Raw genomic sequence first — 22,212 nt, forward strand, 5'->3', positions numbered from 1 at the left:
TCTCTAAAGAAATTTTAGCAATGTAGTTATTAGGCAACCTTTAACTTCTTCTGTGTTTTCTCTGGAAGCTGTAAAATAAATTTTTCTTTATCTCACCTGAATTGTACCTGTCTGTTTAAAATTTGGAGAGATAATAATGTGCTTAGCATTTCAGCCTTCATAGAGAATATTGAACCTGCTTTCATTAAAGTAGAGGAAAGCTTAAATAATGGATCTTGCTACTATACTGCATGTGTGAAAGTAAGTGAATAGCTCAGAATATTGAAATGGAGTACCTGTCTACAGGCACAAAGGCAGACAAAAATATCTTCCTTTTCATTGTAAAGGACCATTTATGCTGTTTGCATCACTTATCATATGCCTTTTACTTGGAATGTATTTGAACAGATATCACTAATCTATTTTTTAAGGCTGAAAATTATAATTTAGTTGTAATAGTTCAGTTTTTGTGATCAGACCAACATAGGTTCAAATCCTTACTCTTTGACTTAGCCTTATAGCCTTGGGCAACTATTTACATATTATTCATCTATAAAGTGAATAATATCTATCTTTCTGGATTGTAATAAAGCTTAGTCATCATATTTTTAGAGTATTTTATGTAGGACTTACTTAAACAAGCCTTCAATAAATGTACTTAAGAGCATTATGAAAACATGCAAGCATATTCATAAGTTTACTTTGAAAAATAATTGCTTAGAAACTACTTAATTTATGTTGGACACTGCTAAGAAGGATAAGTTATGAAAAAATGAAATAAAATACATATTCTCTTACCTACAGATTACTGTGTAGATAGGGAGACAAGCAATACATAAATCACCATGTATATGTGAATATGGAGGTTGTCCTAACCTAAAGGGTAGGTGGCATTATGTCAGCCCACAAAATAAGAGACAATAAACCGACATGAGAAGGATACATAGGAATTATAAAGGAATAGATGGCTGGGGGAAATTGGGAATTACAACTCTAGTCAAGAGAGACTGAGCAGGGAGCAAGATTAGTGCTATCAGAGAACAGGCTGGACAAGTGGTACCTGATGAGTTCGTGGGTAGAAAAGGGACAGATTATTTGGGACCTATTGGCCATTTACAGGACTTTCTGCTTGATCCAGAGCAGTGTGAAGCGGTTTAATGGTTTTAAGCAGGGAAGTAAGTTTTTATTGTTTAAATGTCGCTCTCATTGCTTTGATGGGATGGGCTTGAAAACATGTGCCAACAGTTGGTGTGAGATAATATTGAACTGTCCAGAGATAAGCATATGACTGAACTAGGTTCAATCAGAGTTCTTTCCATGTTATAGATGCTGGGAAAGAGAAAATAGTGCTCTTTTACCTGCACTCATAAACTCTATGGATGCTCTCAGCCTGTCCTTGCCAGGACCAACCACTGTTCATGTGGAAAGAGAGCTCGCTTAAGAAGAAAGCAGGATCAAGCAACATAGAGGAATTGAGTCCTGGTGGTGGTGCTTAACCCCTTGGGCCATCTGCGCCTGAAGGAATATCCCTTGGGTTTCACAGCTCTGTAAGCTAACATGCTCTCTTATATTTTGTGGGCTTCTTGTTTTTTATTTTTGCTTTTTAAATTATGTTTATTATTTTCTTGGTTATACAAAAAGACTGAAAGCATGTTCAATTATGGCCAATATTTATTTTTTTCCAGCTGTGTTAAGCTACAATTACTTATAACATTGGGTAAGTATAGTGTGTACAATGTGATATTATAGCTGTATATATTTTGCAAAATATTTACCACAAGAAATTCAGTTAATATATTATTCGCCTCACATAATTACCATTTTGCTGTTGTTAGAGTGAGAACATTAAACATCTACTCTCATAGCAACATTCAAGTATACAGTACAGCATTGTTAACTAAAGTCACCTTGGATCCCCAGGACTTATTCCTCCTATAACTAAAGGTGTGTACCCTTTGACCTACATCTCCCTGTTCCCACCATGGCCCTGATAGTACCATTCTACTATCTGTTTCTATGAGGTGGATGTCTTAAGATTCTACATATAAGTGAAATAATACATTTTTTGTCTTCCTCTGTTTAACTTAATTTACTTAACATAATGCACTGAAGGGCTATCGGTGTTATCACAAATGGCAGAGTTTCCTTATACATAGCTGAATAATATTTCATTTATGCATATATTATATAATATATACATGTATCACATATTCTTTATCCATTTATCCATTTGCAGACACTTAGGGTGTTTCCATATCTTAGCTATTGTGAATAATGCTGCAGTAAACATGGGAATGAAGATATCTCTTCGAGATCCTGATTTGATTTCCTTTGGAAAAAACCCTAGAAGTAGAATTGCTTTGCCATACGGTAGTTCTTTTTAAAAATTTTTGAGGACCCTCCTTACTGTTTTCCAAGTGGCTTTCCCAAATTACATTTCCACTAGGAAATGCCTACTCAAATCCTCTGCCTATTTTTTAATTAGAGTGATTGCTTATTTTTGCTATTGAGTTGTATGAGTTTTTTAATGTAATTTGAATATTAACACCTTATCAGGTATATAATTTGCAAGTATTTTCTCCCATTTTGTAGGTTGCCTTTTCATTTTGTTGATTGTTTCTTTTGGTTTGCAAAAACATTTTAGTTTGATGACGTTCCACTTTTTTATTTTTTTGCTTTTGTTGCTTCTGCTTTTGGTATCATATCCATAAAATCATTGCCAAGACCAATGTCAAAGGGCTTACCCCCTGCTATACTTTATTCTAGGAGTATTATGGCTCCTGGTCTTATGTTCTTCTGGTCCTTATGGCTTCTGGTCCTTAAGCCATTTTGAATTAGTTCTTGTGACTGGTATAAGATAGAGATCTAATTTCACCATTTTGCATGTGAATTTCCAGTCATTCCAACATCATTTATTGAAGACACTTTCCTTTCTCGTTGAACATGCTTGGCTCCCTGATCAAATAGTATTAACTATCCATATATGTGGGTTTATTTCTAGACTCTTGATTCTGATCCATTGGTTTATGTGTCTTTTTTATCATATTGTTTTGATCACTATAACTTTATAAAAAGCTTGAAATCAAGAAGTGTGATGCCCTCAGCTTTGCTCTTTCTTGAGATTGCCTTGGTTAACCAGGGTCCTTTTTGGTTCCATACGAACTATAGGATTTTTTCTATTTCTGTGAAAAATGTCATTGGAATTTTGATAGGAATTACATTGAATCAATAGATGGCTTCTGGTAGTATGAACATTTTAATAATATTAGCTCTTCAAATCCATGAACATAGGATATCTTTCATTTGTGTTTTCAATTTCTTTTATCAATATCTTTTAGATTTTGGTGTATAGATTGTTCAGTTCCTTGATTAAATTGCTTTCTAAGTATTGCATAACTGTGGGTTTGTAAGACACAGTCTTTATTATGTTCAGGTATATTTCTTCTAGACCCAATTTGGTGAGAGTTTTTATCTTGAAAGAATGTTTAATTTGGTCAAATGCTATTTCTGCATATAGTGAAATAACCATACAATCTTTTCTTTTATTCTATTAATGTGGTGTATCACATTTACTGGTTTGCTTGCATTGAACCATCTTTGCATGCCAGGAATAAGTCCCACTTGATCATATGGTGTACGATACTTTAAATGTGCTCAACTACTTTTGCTAATATTTTGCAAGAATTTTTACATCTATATTTATCAGGTATATTAGTCTATAGATTTTTTGTTTGTTTTTTCCTGTAGTATCTTTATTTGGTTTTAGTATCAGAATAATACTGACCTTGTAAATGATTTTGGAAGTATTCCCTTCTCTTCATTTTTTTTAGAAAGTTTGAGGAGAATTGGCATTAAACTCTTCTTTAAATGTCTGGTAGAATCCACCATTAAAACCACTTGGTTCTGGGTCTTTCTTTGTTGGGAAGTTTATGATTACTGATTCAATCTCCTTACTTTTTATTGGTCTTTTCAGATTTTCTGTTTCTTCATGATTCAATCTTGTTAGGTTATATGTTTCTAAGCTATGTTCATTTTCTCTAGGTTGTCCTATTTTTTGGTGTATAATCACTCATTGTAGTCTCTTATGAGCCTTTGTATTTTTGTAGTATCAGACATGTCTCCTCTTTCATTTATACTATTTGCGTCCTCTTTTTTCTTGGTAAGTCTAGCTAAAGGTTTGCCAATTTTGTTTATCTTTTTTTAAAAAAAGTGTAGTTACATTCATTTTTTTTCTACTGTTTTTCTATTGTTTATTTCATTTATTTCTGCTCTGATCTTTGTTATTTTCTTCTTCTGCCATCTTTGACTTTAGTTTGTTTTTATTTTTCTAGTTCCTTTAGGTGTAAAGTTAGGTTGTCTATTTGAGGTTTTGTTTTGTTTTGTTTTTGTTTAATATAAGCATTTATCACTATAAATCTCCTTTTTTTGTATGTTCTATTTCCATTTCTTATTTGTTTTAAGATATTTATTGATTTACCTTAATTTCATCTTTGACTCATTGGGTTGTTCAGTAATGTGTTGTTTAGCATCTTCATATTTGTGTATTTTCCAGGTTTTTTCCTGTTATTGATTCCCAGAAAATACCATTGGAGTTAGAAAAGATAATTGGTATGATTTCAATTATTACTCTTATAATTTTTAATTTGCTAAGAATTGTATTGCTACTTAACATATTATCTATCCTGGAAATGTTCCTGTGTTCAACAAACAAATGTGTATCGTTGGATAGAATGTTCTATATGCTTGTTATGGCCATTTGATATAAAGAATAGCTCAAGTCCAATGTTTTCTTATTGAGCTTCTGTCTAGATGATCTATACATTGCTGAAAGTGGGAAATTAAAATCTCCTACTATTATTGTATTGTTGTCTATTACTCTCTTCTGATCTGTTTAGGTGCTTTGTTGTTGGAATACACACAGACACACACACATACATACATACATACATACATACATACAATGGTTATATCCTCTTAATTTATTAATTGACCCCTTCATCATTATATAATGGTCTTCATTGTTTCTTGTTAATTTTTTTTTTTTACTTAAAGTCTATTTTGTCTGATAAAAATATACCTATCCCTGCTTTCCTTTGGTTTCCATTTTACGCTCTCTTATTTTTCCTAAAGTAACCTGAGTTTGGCTTTTGTTATTAAAAGAGCATAGGATTAGTTTCCTGGAGGTCTGAAACACAAAATGAATCTTGTTGTTGTTGTTGTTTTGTTTTGTTTTTACAGCTCTATGTTTATTATAATGCTGCAATGAACATAGTGGTGCATGCGTCTTTCAAAAAAACATTTTCATTTTCTTTGGATAAATAGTCAGAAATGGAATTGCTGGGTCATATGGTAGGTCTATTCATAGGTTTTTAAGGAATCTCCATACTGTTTTTATAGTGGCTGAACCAATTTTCAGTCTCACCAATAGTGCACAAGGGTTCCCTTTTGTACACATCCTAATCAACTCATGCTTTTTGTTGACTTTTTGATAATAGCCATTCTGACTAGTATAAGGTGGTATCTCATTGTGGTTTTGACTTGCACCTCTTTAACAGTTAGTGAAATTGAGAATCTTTTTATATGTCTATTGGCCATCTGTAGGTCTTCTTTGGAGAAATGTATCTTCATGTCCTCTGCCCATCTTTTTTTATTGATTATTTGTCCATTAATTGTTATTGAGTTGTATGTGTTCCTTTTATATTTTGGATGCCAACCCCTCATTGAATATATTATTTGTGAATGTAGTCTCCCATTTAGTAGGCTGTCCTTTTGTCTTGTGATAGTTTCTTTCACTGTGTAGAAGATGTTTTTGTTTTATGTAATCCCATTTGTTTATTTTTTCTTGTTTCCCTTGTTTGAGTCTTAATAAACTAAAATCACGGTATCAGCGGGGCTAATTCTTTCTGAAGACTCCAGAAATAATTTGTTCCTTATCTTTTCCAGCTTCTAGAGACCACCTTGCTCTTCCTTGGCTTGTAACTATATTACTCTAACCTCTGCTTCCATGGTCACATTGCCTTCTCTTTCACGAATGTCAAATGCCCCTCTACCTCCCTCTTATTAGGACACCTGTGATTACATTTAGGGCACACCCAGATAATCCAGATTAATTTTTCCATTTTAAGATGCATAACTCAATCACATCCAAGAGTCTCTTTTACCACATAAAGTAACATTCACAAATTCTGAGGATTAGACTGTGAACATCCTGTGTGTGCGTGGGAGGGGGGAGGGCAGCGTTATCAAACTATATTACAGTAAGCTCTATGAGTAGCAAAGGTCAGATATATTTAAAGGGGGATGAGAATAGGTCTTAATAAAATCTTAGAATGAGTTAAGACTATAAAATGTTAGAGGAGGTAGAAGTTGAAGGATAAGTGATAAGAATCACCCATTCACTTCACTGAATAGGTTAAACAGATGTTAGCCAAAGCTTTATTGAGTCTTAAGTGCTTTAGTTACTATATCTTTGACTTCAGTGGGACCTGGGAAGAAAATTCTAAAGGATATGACAGGAACCAGTGACAGCAGTCATAAAATATTAGAAAGTTCTCAAATATTCTTAGAACACTGAGCACATTATAAAGTGTTCACATTAACTTCAGAATTCACATTAACTTTAAAATGTAAAATCATTCATAAGTATGCTGTTAAAACTCTAAAGTAAATTAAAGTAAATAAAATTTAATAGTATAATATAATGTACTATAATTAGTCAATGTGTAAACTCTCATTAAATATCCCCTCTATTTTATTGAGTGTGTTGTCGGTAAAAGGAAAAACAGAACACTATTTGTACGATGCCTTCTTAAGTTCATTCTTTATTTTTGTCTCCCAAAACTTATGAAATATATGGTTTTAAGTTACTCAACTGTGAATTATCCTACCATAGGTTCTTTTTCAGGAAAGAAACCCTCATAAGAAGAAATTAATTACCAGGATAATGTGTGTTAAATTACATTTTCTGACTTTAGAGTAATAGGGAGATTAATGGAGGATGTGATAGGGTAGAGCAGAGTTCCTCAAAGGATTTCTCACAGACACCTGCCTCAGAATGATCTGGTGTATATTAAAAATGCAGAATCCTGGGTCTTCATTATCTGTATTGATTAGCACTGCCTGTATTAGTTTCCTAGGGCAGCATAACAAAATGCCACACAATGCATGCCTTTAACTCAGAGAAATTTACTCTCTCACATTTCTGGATTTCAAAATCAAGATGTTAGCTGGCTGGTTCCTTTTGGGAGCTCACAGGAAGACTCTGTTCTATGCCTCTCTCCTAACTTCTGGTGGTTGCTGGTAATCCTGGTTTCCTTAGGTTATAGTTACATAACTCCATTGCTTGACTCCATCATACTTTGTTGTCTCTGTGTGTGCATGTGTGTGCATATATATCTTTCCATGGTGTTCTCCTCTATGCATATCTTTCTGTGTATCTCTTCTCCTCTTCTTATAAGGACAAGAGTCCTATTGGATTAAGGGCCCATTCTACTCTAGTATAAACTCATCTATGTATTAATTACATGTACAAACACTCTATCTCCATATAAAGTCACATCATGGGTGCCAGGAGTTAAGACTTCAACACATTTTTTGGTGGTGGGAGAGGCAGAATATAAGTCATAGTACTATCTAAATAAACAACAAATTCTGGTAATTGGAGGGAAAATCCTCTGCATTTTTAATAATTAAAAGTTTTTGGTTTAGAATTTTTCATCCACTTATTAGGAGGCAAATCAATAAAATGTTGTCATTTGCAATAAAAACTGAAGCCTGCACTAATCCTGGCTTTTATTGTTGAGAGGCCCTTCATTCTTTTAGAATTACCAAATTACAAATGGAAGAGGTGCCATTTCTGAAACTGTAACTGCTTATTAACCTTTTGATAAGAACACAGAGAACGTTTCACAGCATTGTTAGTAATTAGACATTATGCTGTTTCAAATATAGTTAGAAAATCTTATTTGAGTTTTTTTTTAACAAAAAACAGTGTATTAATGTATTACTTTGGCAACCTGAAAAAAGGAAATCTTAGAAGTATAATTAAGATTTTCTATCTTCTGATTACTTGGAGGAATACTGATTTCACTATATTCTAAGCTATACACTTTATAATTCATGCTGGGCTATGGTATTCTGAAAAGTCTGGCAAAGTTAATTTATTTTCCTGTGGAGATTGGCTAGGAGATCCAATGGACGATTCCTCTCACCTGGCAGCACTTTGTTTGGAAATGTGCATTTACCCAAGAGAGTTTAGGCTGGGAAAGGCAGGCACAAATTAAAAGCAAGAATATGGGACTTGGAGAAAGTAAGAAAATCTGCAACCTTACAACATCTTCTTAAAACAAAGTAAACATTAACTTATAATCAAAATTATTTTTCTATATTATAGGAAATATTAGAGGTGATAGTGGTGACTATACTAAATGTATTGTGATTTTAGAGAAAGTCAAAATTTTTTGTGATGTTATACAATGTAAAATGCTCACTATTTAGTAGCTATTGTCACTGTCACCAGAGAAAAAGCAAAAAAAAAATAATAATATGTTAAGCAAACATTGTCTTATTTTCTACTGGTATCAGATACCCTCATTTTCCTACTCAAAAATTCTTTGTTCCAGCTAAATGCTGGACATGCAATGACTCATCATAAGGCTGGATCATGTTACCATCTGGAAGGTTCAGTTATTAGCAATTATCTATAGTTTTGCAATTCCCTTTTTCTAAAGTCCTTTTCAATAAGGTAGCTTTTTCTACTATCAAATTTCAAGAGCATCAAAATCATAGGTAAATATAGAAGTTTATATTCCTTTTATAGTCTTTGGACAAAAATGTGTGTTCCCCATCACTAAATATTTGTGTCCTGAGCCACTGTACTAAAATTCTTATTTTTTTGAATATTTTATAAGCACTGAATCTGTTATTTATAAAGCCAGTTTTAAAATGTTTTAATTACAAGAGTAAAGGGGGGCAAACCCCCCACATTTTAAAGGAGTCAAGCATAGACATTTTTTTATCCATTTAAGGTCTCAAGAGATTGTTTCTAAATTCCTCATTGTCTAGGCTCCCATTAATAGCTATTCTTACTTCTCCCATGTAAACCACGAGTTGATGTGCTACTTTCAAGTTTATAATTCGGCATTTGGATAATGTAAATTTTTCTTCAGCTGAATACAAGGAGGATCTTGATATTCCTACTTCCAATTCTGCTCCTCAAAAAGAATTTTCATTAAATTAAAGTTAAATATTGTATTTTCACAGCATAAAATGTCTTTGTATGTGTGCATATACTATATAATCTACTTATAACAAAACATACTTATATAATCGCTAGCACATGTATAATGAAATGAGTACTATTATTATTGATCCTATTTTACAAATGATGCACTAAGGTGCAGAGATGATAAATAGCTTACCAAAGGTCCAATATCTAGTCAAGTTTTGTTCAGATTAATACCCAGGCCATTTATCTTTACAATGTGTTCCTACACATTATGCTACGTAGGGTATGTTTCAGTAAATCAGCAGGTTTTCTTATGAAAATCAATCACTTTCTCTTCATTTTGGGAGAAATCATAGTGAGATGAAGAGCACATATTTTGAAAGTATATAGGCATTGGGTTCATATCCTAAATATGATTTTTAATAGCTCCCAATTTCATTGGGAATATTATTCAGCTACCTGAACATATACATAGTCATTCTTTTCTTGCAAAATTATAATTTACTGGCTAGTGGCAAAGATTAAATTAAACTATATAGATTGAGAGATAACGGTCTAGCATTTTTTTTTTCTGTTTTGCTGAAAGATCACAAACACCTAAATTCAGGAAAAAGAGATGGATTATTCAAAGATTATAGTTGACTAATATCTTAATCAATTGAAGATTTTTTTTAAAAATTATGCTATACCAAAACTTCCAGATGGATTAAAAATGGCAACATAATTTTTAAAGTATGAGAAGTGAAAAACTAAGACTATGCCAAGATTATTAACATAAAAGGAAAAGAACATATATTCATTTATCTAGATAAAAATACAAAATGTTTATCAAAAACAAAATTTTGTAAACTACACCTAACAGGGAAAGTTAAAAATAACACATTTAAGAGACAAAAAAATAATGTATTTAATTTGCAATGAGCTCTTTCAAATTCAGAATGAAAAAAACAACTGCTGAATTAAAAAATGAAGAAGTTCATGACTAAGTAATCTACAAGAGAACAAATACAAATGATTAGTCGACATATAAAAAGAGACTGAATGTCAATGAAAAAGAATGTAAATTTAAAAGACCTGTTTTTCATTTTCAGATCATCAAAATTTAAAACCATGGATAATATCTAGTGTTTAAAGAGTAGTGGAAAATATTCCTATCAAACATTGTTTAGGACAATGTCAACTGATCTAGTATTTTTGAAAGATAATATAGCTATACCAAAATTTATCATGTAACCTGATTCACACAGAAATTCCACTTCTAAGTCTTTAGCCGAAAAATTAATTGCACGGTGCAAAAAGTTTTATCAACTAAAACGCACATTATTGCAGTACTAACATGAAAAAAATACATTAATGTGGCACTTACTCAACACATTTTATATACAGAATATAAAAAGTAAAGAAAGAGCTCTATATACTGACATGGAAAATGCTTATCCTACATTAAGTAGAAGACAAGATGGCTGAACAATATTTAAATATGTATATATGGTATGATACCATTTACATACGAAAATATGTTTTATTATCTATATCTATATATTAAAATCACATATTATTTTATGTTTTTAGTGTTTTAATTTCTAACAATGATAAAGGTACTTTTACAGTTAGAAAACTAAATTTATTTCTATTTTGATGAGTTAATTCTGAATTCAGTTTCTGTCTTGTTTATGTTGGTTTTAGGTGTATATGTACAATTTTTTTAAGATAGAGTTGTATGAGTTCAACTGTAACTTAGATTCTGAAGGGTTGGTGTAATATTTATCTCTTCACTGATTATGCTTTGGTGTTAACAATTTATGCTTAAATATTTTTTAAAACTTCAAATAATTTTATGAACCTCTTCTAAGACTCCTTCCAGCCAGCACTGTCATTTTCTTAGTACCATAACCATACAAATAAAGGAGGCAGAAAATGTTCTAGATTTTCAAGTCCTAGATTTTCTCTCAGTCTCAATTTCTTGAAACCATAAAGTCTGCTTTGAAATTTTTGCCCTAAAATAATAAGATTGTTGAAGCCACTGTCACACTTTATAGATGAGGTAAAGTTGTTCTTTTTTTTTATCATTACTCTTTTAAATCAGGTTGAACATCAAAAAATCACTGTTAAAATCAAGTGTGTCTTTTCCTTTTTTTTTAAGCTAACAATCATATACTTAGATTTAGATCAGAATACTTTAGGAAGATTGTGTGTGTATGTGTGCACACACTAGCGAACATACATGTGTGCATGCATGTGCACGTACACAAATGCATGCATGCCTGTGTATGCATGTGTAAGTGTTCTAGGGCTGTGTACATGTGTATGTGTTGTGTGTGTGTATTTACATACACACATATGCTGTATGTCTGTGTTTATATGTCTTTTAGTGCCTATGTGTGTGTGGTCGTGTATATCTTGTTTGTGCATGGTATAATAAGAGAATATCTAATAACGCAATGTTTATAGTACATCTAAAATAAAGCAGATATATGTTTTCCCATTTGCAGACAGTACTATGTATGATAAAAGAGCTTTAATTACATGTGGGCAACCACTAAAGGCTCTACGTAAACATCAGCAGCATTACCTCTGAGGTCAAGTTTATAGGGTAATTACATTTCTGAAAATCCAGGATTCAATGTACTGTGAGACTGAAATCCAAATTTTGATAAATGGATTTCATGCAAATATTGTTTATTCTAAGATGTTAAAAATGAAACACGATATGATTAATTTTATACTGTAGCACTACAAAACTGTGTTTCTCCTAACTGCTTCATTTCTTCCCGCAACTGCAAAGCCTACTCTAAATGCACAGAACAATAAAATATGTTCACAACCTGAAAAATGGCTAAACTCAGTCCAAGAGGCATAACACTGAAAGTTGAGGTATGTAAAATTTTTAATTGATTGTTATTTACTTTTTTTTGATCGCTTGAAAAGTTTAGAATTTTAAAGAGGTATGGAATAACTACATACATTTTTTTCTATCTTGCGTTTTACATTTCATTTATTTCTGCATTTTCTTCCTCCCATTTGTTTCTTATTCAGATTTATAAATAATAAAAGAATGTTTGTGGTATTTGTAAAAATGATTAAACGGGTCACAGAGGAATGTTTTTCTCTGATTCTTTTACTTCTTTTTAGGTTATTTTTGTCTTCATAGTTAAATCTTAACTTTGAAAGGTAGTGGTACTCTTGTTTTGTTTTTTTGTTTTTTTGAAGGAAGTAGAAGAAAAGGAGAATATAGTCTTGACTTAGGGAAATATTTATAAATCAACCTTGAAGATTATTCTATTTTACTTCTGTGAATAATCTATTCTGGGGCATGTATAAACACACATACACACACACACATTAATTTGGGGTAAGAAGGTTAAGTATTAGAGAAAAAGAAAAGGAAGCTTTCTGTCGAGAATCAGAAATGTATAAAAGCAAGGAAATAATCCAGGCTAAATCAAAGGATAAATCTCATTCACTGTGAACATGCATATTTTGATATACAATACGATTTTATACTTTTGAGTCTAGTAGAATAAAAGAATGTATAAGAACTTAAGTTTACTTAAAACAGGAATCTCACATTGCAATAGATCTTTTGCTGGAAAATATTCTTTGTAACAATCTAAAACAGCTAAAATGTGTGTTTCTTACAAATTATAAGTTATATTTTATGAAAATTTCTAACTAGAGCTGCCTTAAACCCTTCCTAAAGCAAAGTAGGGTATTAATAGATAAATAAATTTGCTGTCTACTTAACTTATTAAACTTAAATCATGTTGGCCACTTTAGAGTTTATATATATATTTTAAATGTCCTGTACTATCCATTCACATATACAAATAATGAACTTAAATATAGGTATGCATATCACTATGATTGTTCCAATGGTGACATCAAATAAGTAAGAGGACATCCTGAGAATAAAATGTTTCTTAGGGGATATGACTTTTAAAAAGGTTTCACTTCTCATGTCCACAAGAAGAATATGCATTTGTAAACAGATCATTTGAATTCTGAGTCTCTTTATTTGATATTTATCATAAGTCTGATACCTATGAGCATACTAGTGACACCCATAAGATGTAGAAAAGTATTCAGTAGAAAAACAGGGAAGAATTAAATATTAATCATTGGAATATCAAAGTATGAGATAGGAATAGCCTAGTTATATGCCCATGAAAACATTACTTGTGTCTGTGTAACAAAGAAGTGATGCAGTGGGTCAATGAGTGGCAAAATAACTGGAAAAAGAGATAGTGACATGCCTACAGAAACGCATTTATGAACTTCCTTCTTGAACAACATTTTTACACATTTCAGAGGAAAACATCTTTTTTTTCACCACCCCCAATGGCCAATACTTACTCTGATATTCTATATTATCAAATTCACCGAAAACAAACAGAAAATGTAATGGGGTGAATATCCACAAACTGATTGGACCCTAAGAATTACCCAGACGCTTATTAAATATTTAGGTTCCCAGGTTCCACGTACACCTATTGAATATAAATCTCCATAGGAGGGGTTTTTTGATTAGGCAAGATTTGCAAATGGACAATATATAATAAAAACATGAGATATTTTATAAAAAGTCACCTATTCTGATTTCATAGCAACGCTTCTTAAAGGTTGACAAAAAAGAAGGCAAGGATTTTGACCCGTTATTATTTTGAAATGTTTGGTCCAGTGCAGAATGGGAGAAAATATTGAACTTTCTATGTTTTAATGTCTGGGTAATGTACTTACTACAGTTTTCAGCTTTCCTGTTGTCCCGGATTACTATCCTTTGGTTGAGAGTACTGAAGAGTGTTGTCCAGTTAATGGTATGATAATAACACAGGTTGCTGTTGTCCGTAATATAGATGTTTCCTGCACTGATTTCCTTCAGGGACTGGAACTGCAGGGAAGTGATGCCTTGTTGCTTGAGGATTAGCAAGGAGAGGCCACTAAAGACAGGGGAGAGGGAAAATGGAACAATAAGAACTATTTTCCTGTCAGGGTATTCATTCTTGAAGCAAAATAAGGATTTCACATCTTACTCCAAAAATAATGTAAGTAGGGCATAAAGAGAGATTGATTCAACACATTGGTGCTCAGGATATTAATTTTTTACATGCTGCACACTGGCAGTATTTACAGTAATACCCAAAAGGAAAATGTTCATTTTTAGAAATACGAATATTAATGACACCTCTGTCTCTGTCTCCATATTTACCATTGCATATCGGCTCCCTTCCTGCCCCTCTACCCGTCACATCTTAAGTTCTCAAGTATGAAAACCTGTGTTAAGACTAAACAATTAAATAAATGTGCAGAATGGCTTTTCATCTATACAAAGTAAGTTATTAATTATACTCTAACTCTTTAATAGATTTAGAATGTTTTCCAAGGATAAATATTGCAGAGAATGACTATAGATATTTAGCTTTAATTAATTCAGAAACAAAACTGTGATTGTAATAGTTGAAGAATATGTAAGGATAGTAGGTATTAAAAATTAAAGAGAATGAAATTAAAATGAAATTTTAAGAAATACTCAGAAGGCTTGAAAAACTGGGGAAAGCATCTCTAAAAGTTAAATAACCCTACACTGTGGAAACAACTTTTCAAGGAATTGCTTTGATTTCAATATAGTCCACATTTTGTAATTAAATCCCTTTCCCATTCTCTAAAGAATAAATATGTTTCCAACATTTCAATCAAATAATAAATATTATTTTACATTTTAGAGATCAAAATTGTCTCCTTTTACTTATACATAAATCTAAGTAGTATATGTTGCTGTTAGTACTCAGCATTTTTCCATTTTATATACTATAAACACATGTATAATACATATATAAACATACATGAATGTGTGTATACACATGTGTGAATATATATATATATATATATATATACACACACACATATATATAAATTATGTGTGTATATGTGTGTACTCAGCTGAGGTGTAATTCATTCTCTCAGTTCTTTGCTCCCATCATAACTACCTTGAGTTTTTTATTACAATGTGAGCATAATAAGGCCTTGACAGATTTATAATGTTTTATTCAATTGATAGTAAAGTTGGTTCATATAATACTTGAGTAGATCATATCTCTTAATTATCCTTTTTTATAGTTCACTTTTCCTCTTTTGATTGTAAAACTTCTTACATATATGCCTGCTTTAATTGCAAAATGCAATGAACTTTCTGGGAAATATTATTACAGAATATCTGATGACAACATTGATTTTAGGCATCTTTCAGATTTAAGCAGGAAAATTAAATCAGTTTTTAACTGTGCATAAATAAGAATTTCATGCAGATGAAATCTGAAGTAAAATAAAAGCAGTGGCCTAATAAATACTATCCCTATACTTTTATTATGTGAATAAACTATATTGACATTAGTACTTCAGAACAGTATCCTCTGAGGCCTGATTTTTCTGCTTATTATAACCAGCAATGCATGTAGTTTGGTGGACCGATGCCCAAAACATCACCTCAGTAATGCTTGGTTTAAATGATAGCATCAGACAGAATGTGAACTTCCTAGAAAAGCAGAATGATTACCCCATACACCCAAGCCATTTCCAAGTCATCCAAGTCTATCTTTTAATTATGATAACATATAATCAAAAAGAAGCTTTAATTTTATGGTTGACATCATGCAGTTCATACCTGCAAAGCATTAATATTACTTTAAGTGATAGGTGGTTGAAAAATCAAACTGTGTATTCTGTTTACTTAAAGCACAATTGGGGTATTTTCATTGAACTCACATTTGTAATTAAAAGTTGAAACCCCATATTCCTAGAATCAGTAAATTCAATGAGGCTGATGGCTTTGACATAATGTACACATGATGTTAACCTTGAAATTGGGGAGACTTGCATCTTTTAACATATACACCTACCTATAGAGTACTCTTCCACCAATAGTCACCAGGTTAGAAAAAACACTGAAGTCAGTCATGTTTGGGGGCCATGACTGTATGTTCAAGAAACCTACAAAAAATAGGGCAGTAAAAAATTTCAGAATATCATTCTTAGTAACAGCATTTAATACTAAATATTCTTGAAAATGGAAAAAATGTGTTCAAAGATAAAAAGTAAGAAAAATCAGTGAGTACTACTATTTTTGAACCACTTGATCTCATATTTCTTCTTCTAAGATTGAGTGTCTTATCCAAAGTTTCTGAGCTACAATACTCAATAGATAATGCATATCAAAATAAGGAGCACCAAGGATCTATGTTTCTCAGATATAAGGGATCATACAATTTCATATGTTAAAATATCTAAACAATTCTGAATTTAATTTATTCTTTTAAAATAAAAATATATATATATAATCTAACTAGATAAAGAGGAAAAATAAAGCTTCAATTTCTCTGACATCCTTGACCACTTTATCTATATACTTATGACATCAGTTGTCTGCCTTGCATTCTAAGGCATATACCTATATATCTAACTCTCCTCATTTGATTTTAGAACTGTAGATAGCAAATCCATGTCTAATTAATGTCTATGAGCTTTTATCACATACTATAACAGCTCTTAACATATTACGTGCTCAATAAATATGCGCTAAATGAATTCTACATATTACCCATGCTCAATAGCATTTCTTGTGAAAAAGTAGAAAGAAAAACATGGGTTCAAAGATCAGTTGACCCCTGCAGAAACAATAACACCGAAATTTCAAGGATATTTTTGTTTTTAAATCCCATGGGCTGTCAAAATATGCACAAATGCTAGGAAGTAAAGACACTCTCATTTAAAATGATGCTCACTTTTAAATCTAGCATTTACTTTGAAAATGAGTTCCCAATTCCAATATTATGTAATATTTTCAAGATAACACTAAAATTCACATAGTTCATTGCACAACAATAACATTTTAAAAAATTACCTGTTATCTCTCGGACTGTTCGGAAGACATTCAGTTTCTCTGGGTCTATGGCTTCAATTGCATTGTAAGGGTCGCTGGAAAACCAAGAAGGCATGCAGTCAAATTTAAAATTAAATAAAGGAGTGAAAAATTTTAAAAAAGTGACAATAGTTATTCCATTCAAGTTAAATTTTAATTAGCAAAAGGAAGGTTAGCAATTTCTTCTCCAAATTTTTCTGTTAGATGTGAAAGGGAATTAAAAGGTGCTTTGAGGAATATTTTGATGGCATAGAATATGAGTTCTTTTATCAAAGGCTATTCTAGATCTAGAGTAATAATTAGGTTTGACTATCTTGAAAAAACCTGCAAATATACCAAGTCCATTTACAAACCACTTTATTTTATTTTGCCTTTAAAATTTATTATGGGAAATATACTTTGCAAGTAAATTACGTTATGGTGAGAACAATTGCTTTTGGGCTCCTCAAAGCATTCTGAATTGTTACTAGCACCTGCAGTTTCTTAAGAATAAAAACAAAGACATGAAGTCAACATTTTTCTTTTTGCTGTATATTCACATTTATCTGTTAGTGAATATTCATAATATTTGCAATATTGTATGAAAGCTACTCTTCATATGAATTATTTAGAGCAAGCTTGTTCCTATCTGGTTTATTTATATTAAGTTTTATAACACAGGGGCTATTTGCTTCCATTGATATGAATCATATTAACATTTGAAAACAAAATTTACAACAAATTTAATAATACCCATAAAGTGTTATAAATTTTGGAGATTAAAAAAAATAACATCTTCCATTGCATAATTATATATATGTGTGTATATATATATACACACATATATATGTGTATATATATATATATATATATATATATATCTCCTGTCTCTTAAAAATGAACATATATTTTTTCAATTAAATATGTAATAGAATATTTCAGAGATTTTCATGTTAGAAAAAAATTTTTTATCAGGTATAATATACTGACAATACAAAATAATTGCATGCTTGAATATTATGCCTAACATAAACATAATAATATCAAAAATTTATCAGTAATTCAAGCAATAACTGGTTATTTTAATGCATACATAGTACTTTTTAAAGATGTTATTTTAAAAGATATTCTGTGCTATCCTGAGACTTCATATGACTGTCAATGGCCACTTCTCCAAGAGAGATCAAACCTTCTAAGAACATGGAGCTATGGCTTTTTAGAAGCATGTATCCACCTATAGCAATCAATTGAATTTTATTCTTGCTGTGGACATCTGCTGTTTTATAAGTCTTTAAGAACCTTCTTTTTTGATTGGGGAATAAACACTAGGGTATGGTGATCCACTGAATGCAGTTTTAATAGGGCTATCACTCAAGGTAACCCATAATCCCTGACAGATAGGCATATGGCCTGTCTCCTGGGAATTTGAGTGAATCCATTGGCATTTATTCATCCTAGCCTTAGAGCCTCGGAAAGACTCTCTACTAGTTCCGGCAATCTTGATATCTGGAACCACCTTGTACTGGCCCTCTCAACTCAATTCATCAGCATGTTCTTCTATACTGTGAACCATCCCATATCTTCAAAGAAAAAAAAATGCTTGATGAAATTACTGTTTCAGACTAAGAAGCACAATTGATACAATGTATGACTCGTTTAACATGGATCATTATAGAAGACTTGGAGAAACACTATAAATTAGTTTCTCTATAATGCATACATAAACAAGATTTTTCTCAACGTGACATGAGGATCTCTCAAAAGCTTACAATTAAATTTTCAGGCAAACTTGCTCTATTTATAACTGAAGATATACAGAATAAATAACCATGCTTTTGGTAAAAATAAGCCCCCAAATTAAACTCACCATGTGGGAAAACTCTTGTTGATATCCTATTTTAAGTGCAAGATTTTGTACGGAGAAAAATATGAGCTCTGCAGTAGTAGAATTAGCTTTCAACATTTTTTTTTTATGAAAAGCAGTGTATAGAACAGTTTTGGTCATATAATAAAATATTCTGGTTTTATTGAGAAACACTCAAAATTCAGGGCAAACACATAATAATGGGGTCAATCCAAACCCTTCCTGAGAACATGTCCAGGTTGCCAGGAATGAAATGAATTGTGAACTGTTCCCATGAAGTCCAATGGACCACAGAAATTTTATATATGTAATATTAGAGATTCAGGACTCTCATAAAATAAGCTGACAGAATCCTACTTACCAACGTCAAAATACCTCTAGGGCTTTTCATTCTACAGCCACTTGAAAACCATAGTAAGGTAAGATTGAGAACTTTTCTAGCTCAAGTCAGAGCCATGAGCAAGAACATTATGTCCACACTGTCATTGTGTTTGGTGATCCAATATAACACTCAATATAAAGAGAGAGAAATGTATTTTCACAGTTCCTTTGAAAACGTTCTGTTTTTGTTTTTTTTCATTATCACTTTTTCATTGTCTATCATCATTGTAGTCTATCACCTAAGTACTTTCTTGTCAGTGTCTCATTGTGACACAGCATGGACATACTTTTTTGGTGAACATTTTGCTGCTCTAAGCAGATGTGTATAAGCAATGTCAAACATGTCAAGTTATAAAAGATTATTCCTATGTATAACCCTAAACAATTGAGTTTTACCTGCAGTTCCCATTCTAAACAAGGAAATAAGAGTACCTAGTCTATTTCTGGCAATGGCATCTTTGTGTTATAAACTAAACACTTTCTCTTATTTCTTCTTTAATTTACAGCTAGATAATTAAAATGTATCACTTTATAAAATTATGTATATAGGTAGGCTATCTCATTGATGATTTTTATTTCATAATCGAAAAGGAAGTGTTAAATGCTTTAAGATATAAGACAGAGATGCTGGGCCTGATTGGGATGAAAACCACTTGTCTAATGCAATTCATGAGGCTGATTTCAAATTTTTCCACATACTGATTGACTTGAGGCCAATTCATTTATTATATCCATGTGGAATCAGGCAATGTGAATCAAATCTTATTTCTCAGAAGACACTGTTAACATGATATGTCCTGTCATTCATGGTGATACTTGGTTTTAAAAATAGTTAAAATGGGGATGTATTATTTTACTTAATGCTACATATACATTAAATTATATAGATGCACATAAATATTGATCCAGGTGTTCTACCTAATGGGGCCACAGAGGGGAAGAGCATAATGTAAATGGATTCAGACAGCCAGCAGGGACTATGATAAATTCAACTGAATACATCCCATCTCAAAATGGCTAGCACTATGCATCTCAAACAGATCAGTGCCATGTAACAATGTGGGCTAAGAGTATCTTGACCTTATTAAAGAAGATACTGCTTGGGCCAAATATAACACATCTGGGTAAAAAGTGCATACATACTATTACAGTATCTGGCATAGACCCATATTAAAAGCTACTTTTTTAAAGTAAAAAAAAAATGCTTTATGCAGTAAGACCTAAGTAATTTATATAAAGAGAAATACTTGGTTCAATTTCTTTTGATGTTCCTATTTAGACATATTCATTCAAAATGTGTTAAATTATTTTGCTTCTAGAAATTATGTGATACATGTTTAGAGTAAGATTTTGAATCAAAATATGTGAGTGATATTCTTTATCAGTAGCCTACAGCAATAATATTTAGGGAGTAAGTAGTAATATAGACAAATAGATAAATATAAAGTAAAAATATTGACATTTTTATTGCAATTGAAAGAGCAAACTTGGTATTTTTCCCAGTTAAAACCAGCAGGTGGTTCTGTAATGAAGAAGACCAGAAAAATCTTACAATTTTTAGCAATAAAATGAAATTAATTTAATAGATCTCTTATAACAGTACTAACTTCCCAACCTAAGAAAAAGGAAAGAAAGATACATCAGGGCAATGAAAAATTCCGAAAACTTAGGACAATTTCAACCTCCTGCTTGGTGTTTTGTGAGATACAGTTTGAAGGAATATTCATTTATGTTGTCTTAAATTAATTGATTAGGAATTTTAATAAAATTCCCCACTTTGCCCATTGATATTGTTTCCCTAAACATATCTAAAAATATGTCAGGTTTGCTGCAATCAATGGACCTAATGAGAGTGTCCTGCAAATACCTTTTAGCTTATATATAAATTAATATTTTTAAATCTAAGTATTCACTAATCTCATAATTGGGATGTATCCCAAACTTGCTTACTATCACTGCTTGTGAAATTTGTCATTTGATTTTGTTGGAGAAGAGCATGTAAGGGTGGAACTCTTCTGGGTCAAAAGAATTCAAACAGACAAAGTTAAAGAGTCCCTTAAGTTTAGTCTACACTTGGTAAAATAATTTTCTGCAAAAATTCAATACTGACCCATGAATACCAGTGACAAGAAAGATCAAATTCCCGTTGATTTTGGTGCAGTTGATGAATTTGTCGATGTTACTGGAATCCACGGTCTGTGCTGACATCAATGATCCCGTACCAATGCCATCGCAAGCTGTAGAAACAAGATTCACAATCTGGAAATTGACAAACTTCTTTGTTTTGTTTTGTTTTTGTCAGTATATCACTATAAAATAACAGTATTTTTCCATTATAAAATGAAAAAAAATTCATCATAAGGAATTAATTGCTTTCTAACAAAATAATCGTTCATTCATGCAACATTTACTACTTGGCCTGCTTTAAAATATTGTCTTGCATTATCACCTAGTGATTATGACTCATAAGATTTATATTTTATATCAAGACCCAGTATATAGATACAACAGAAACATAATAAAAACAAAACTTTCAACAATCAATATTTACCGTTATGACACAAAATCACTATTTTCTAATCCAGCCTCAAATATTGTTTTTAATACATTTTAAACACTGGTCACTTCAAATAATTTCATCGCCTATGGATGGTAACACTGGTCTAACTAAGAATGTATATATTAAACAGAGTATTGATGATGTGAGTTGTAATCGGAATCAAGAGTCATTCAAATATTTATACTTAAATTGAGTATTACCTGTGCTTTCTGAAGGCTCTACTTAAAACAAAACACACACACACACACACACACACAAAAACAGAAAATGTGCATGTGTGTGTGTGTGTGTGTGTGTGTGTGTGTGTGTGT

General features: G+C 31.6%; 1 protein-coding gene across 1 annotated transcript in view; it reads right to left on the bottom strand.

Annotated features, from left to right (window-relative positions):
* ERBB4 (erb-b2 receptor tyrosine kinase 4) overlaps window positions 1-22,212 on the bottom strand; it is a 462,722-nt gene that overhangs the window by 322,124 nt on the left and 118,386 nt on the right. The window contains exons 9-12 of the mRNA XM_019656860.1: window positions 21,452-21,578; window positions 17,100-17,173; window positions 16,099-16,189; window positions 13,943-14,142 (exon numbers count right to left, since the gene is read on the bottom strand). Of these exons, the coding sequence (XP_019512405.1) occupies window positions 13,943-14,142; window positions 16,099-16,189; window positions 17,100-17,173; window positions 21,452-21,578 (492 nt within the window). The remainder of the gene's footprint in view (window positions 1-13,942; window positions 14,143-16,098; window positions 16,190-17,099; window positions 17,174-21,451; window positions 21,579-22,212) is intronic.

This window comes from Hipposideros armiger, unplaced genomic scaffold (genome assembly GCF_001890085.2).
Source record: "Hipposideros armiger isolate ML-2016 unplaced genomic scaffold, ASM189008v1 scaffold_268, whole genome shotgun sequence".
Classification (NCBI taxonomy): Eukaryota; Metazoa; Chordata; class Mammalia; order Chiroptera; family Hipposideridae; genus Hipposideros; species Hipposideros armiger.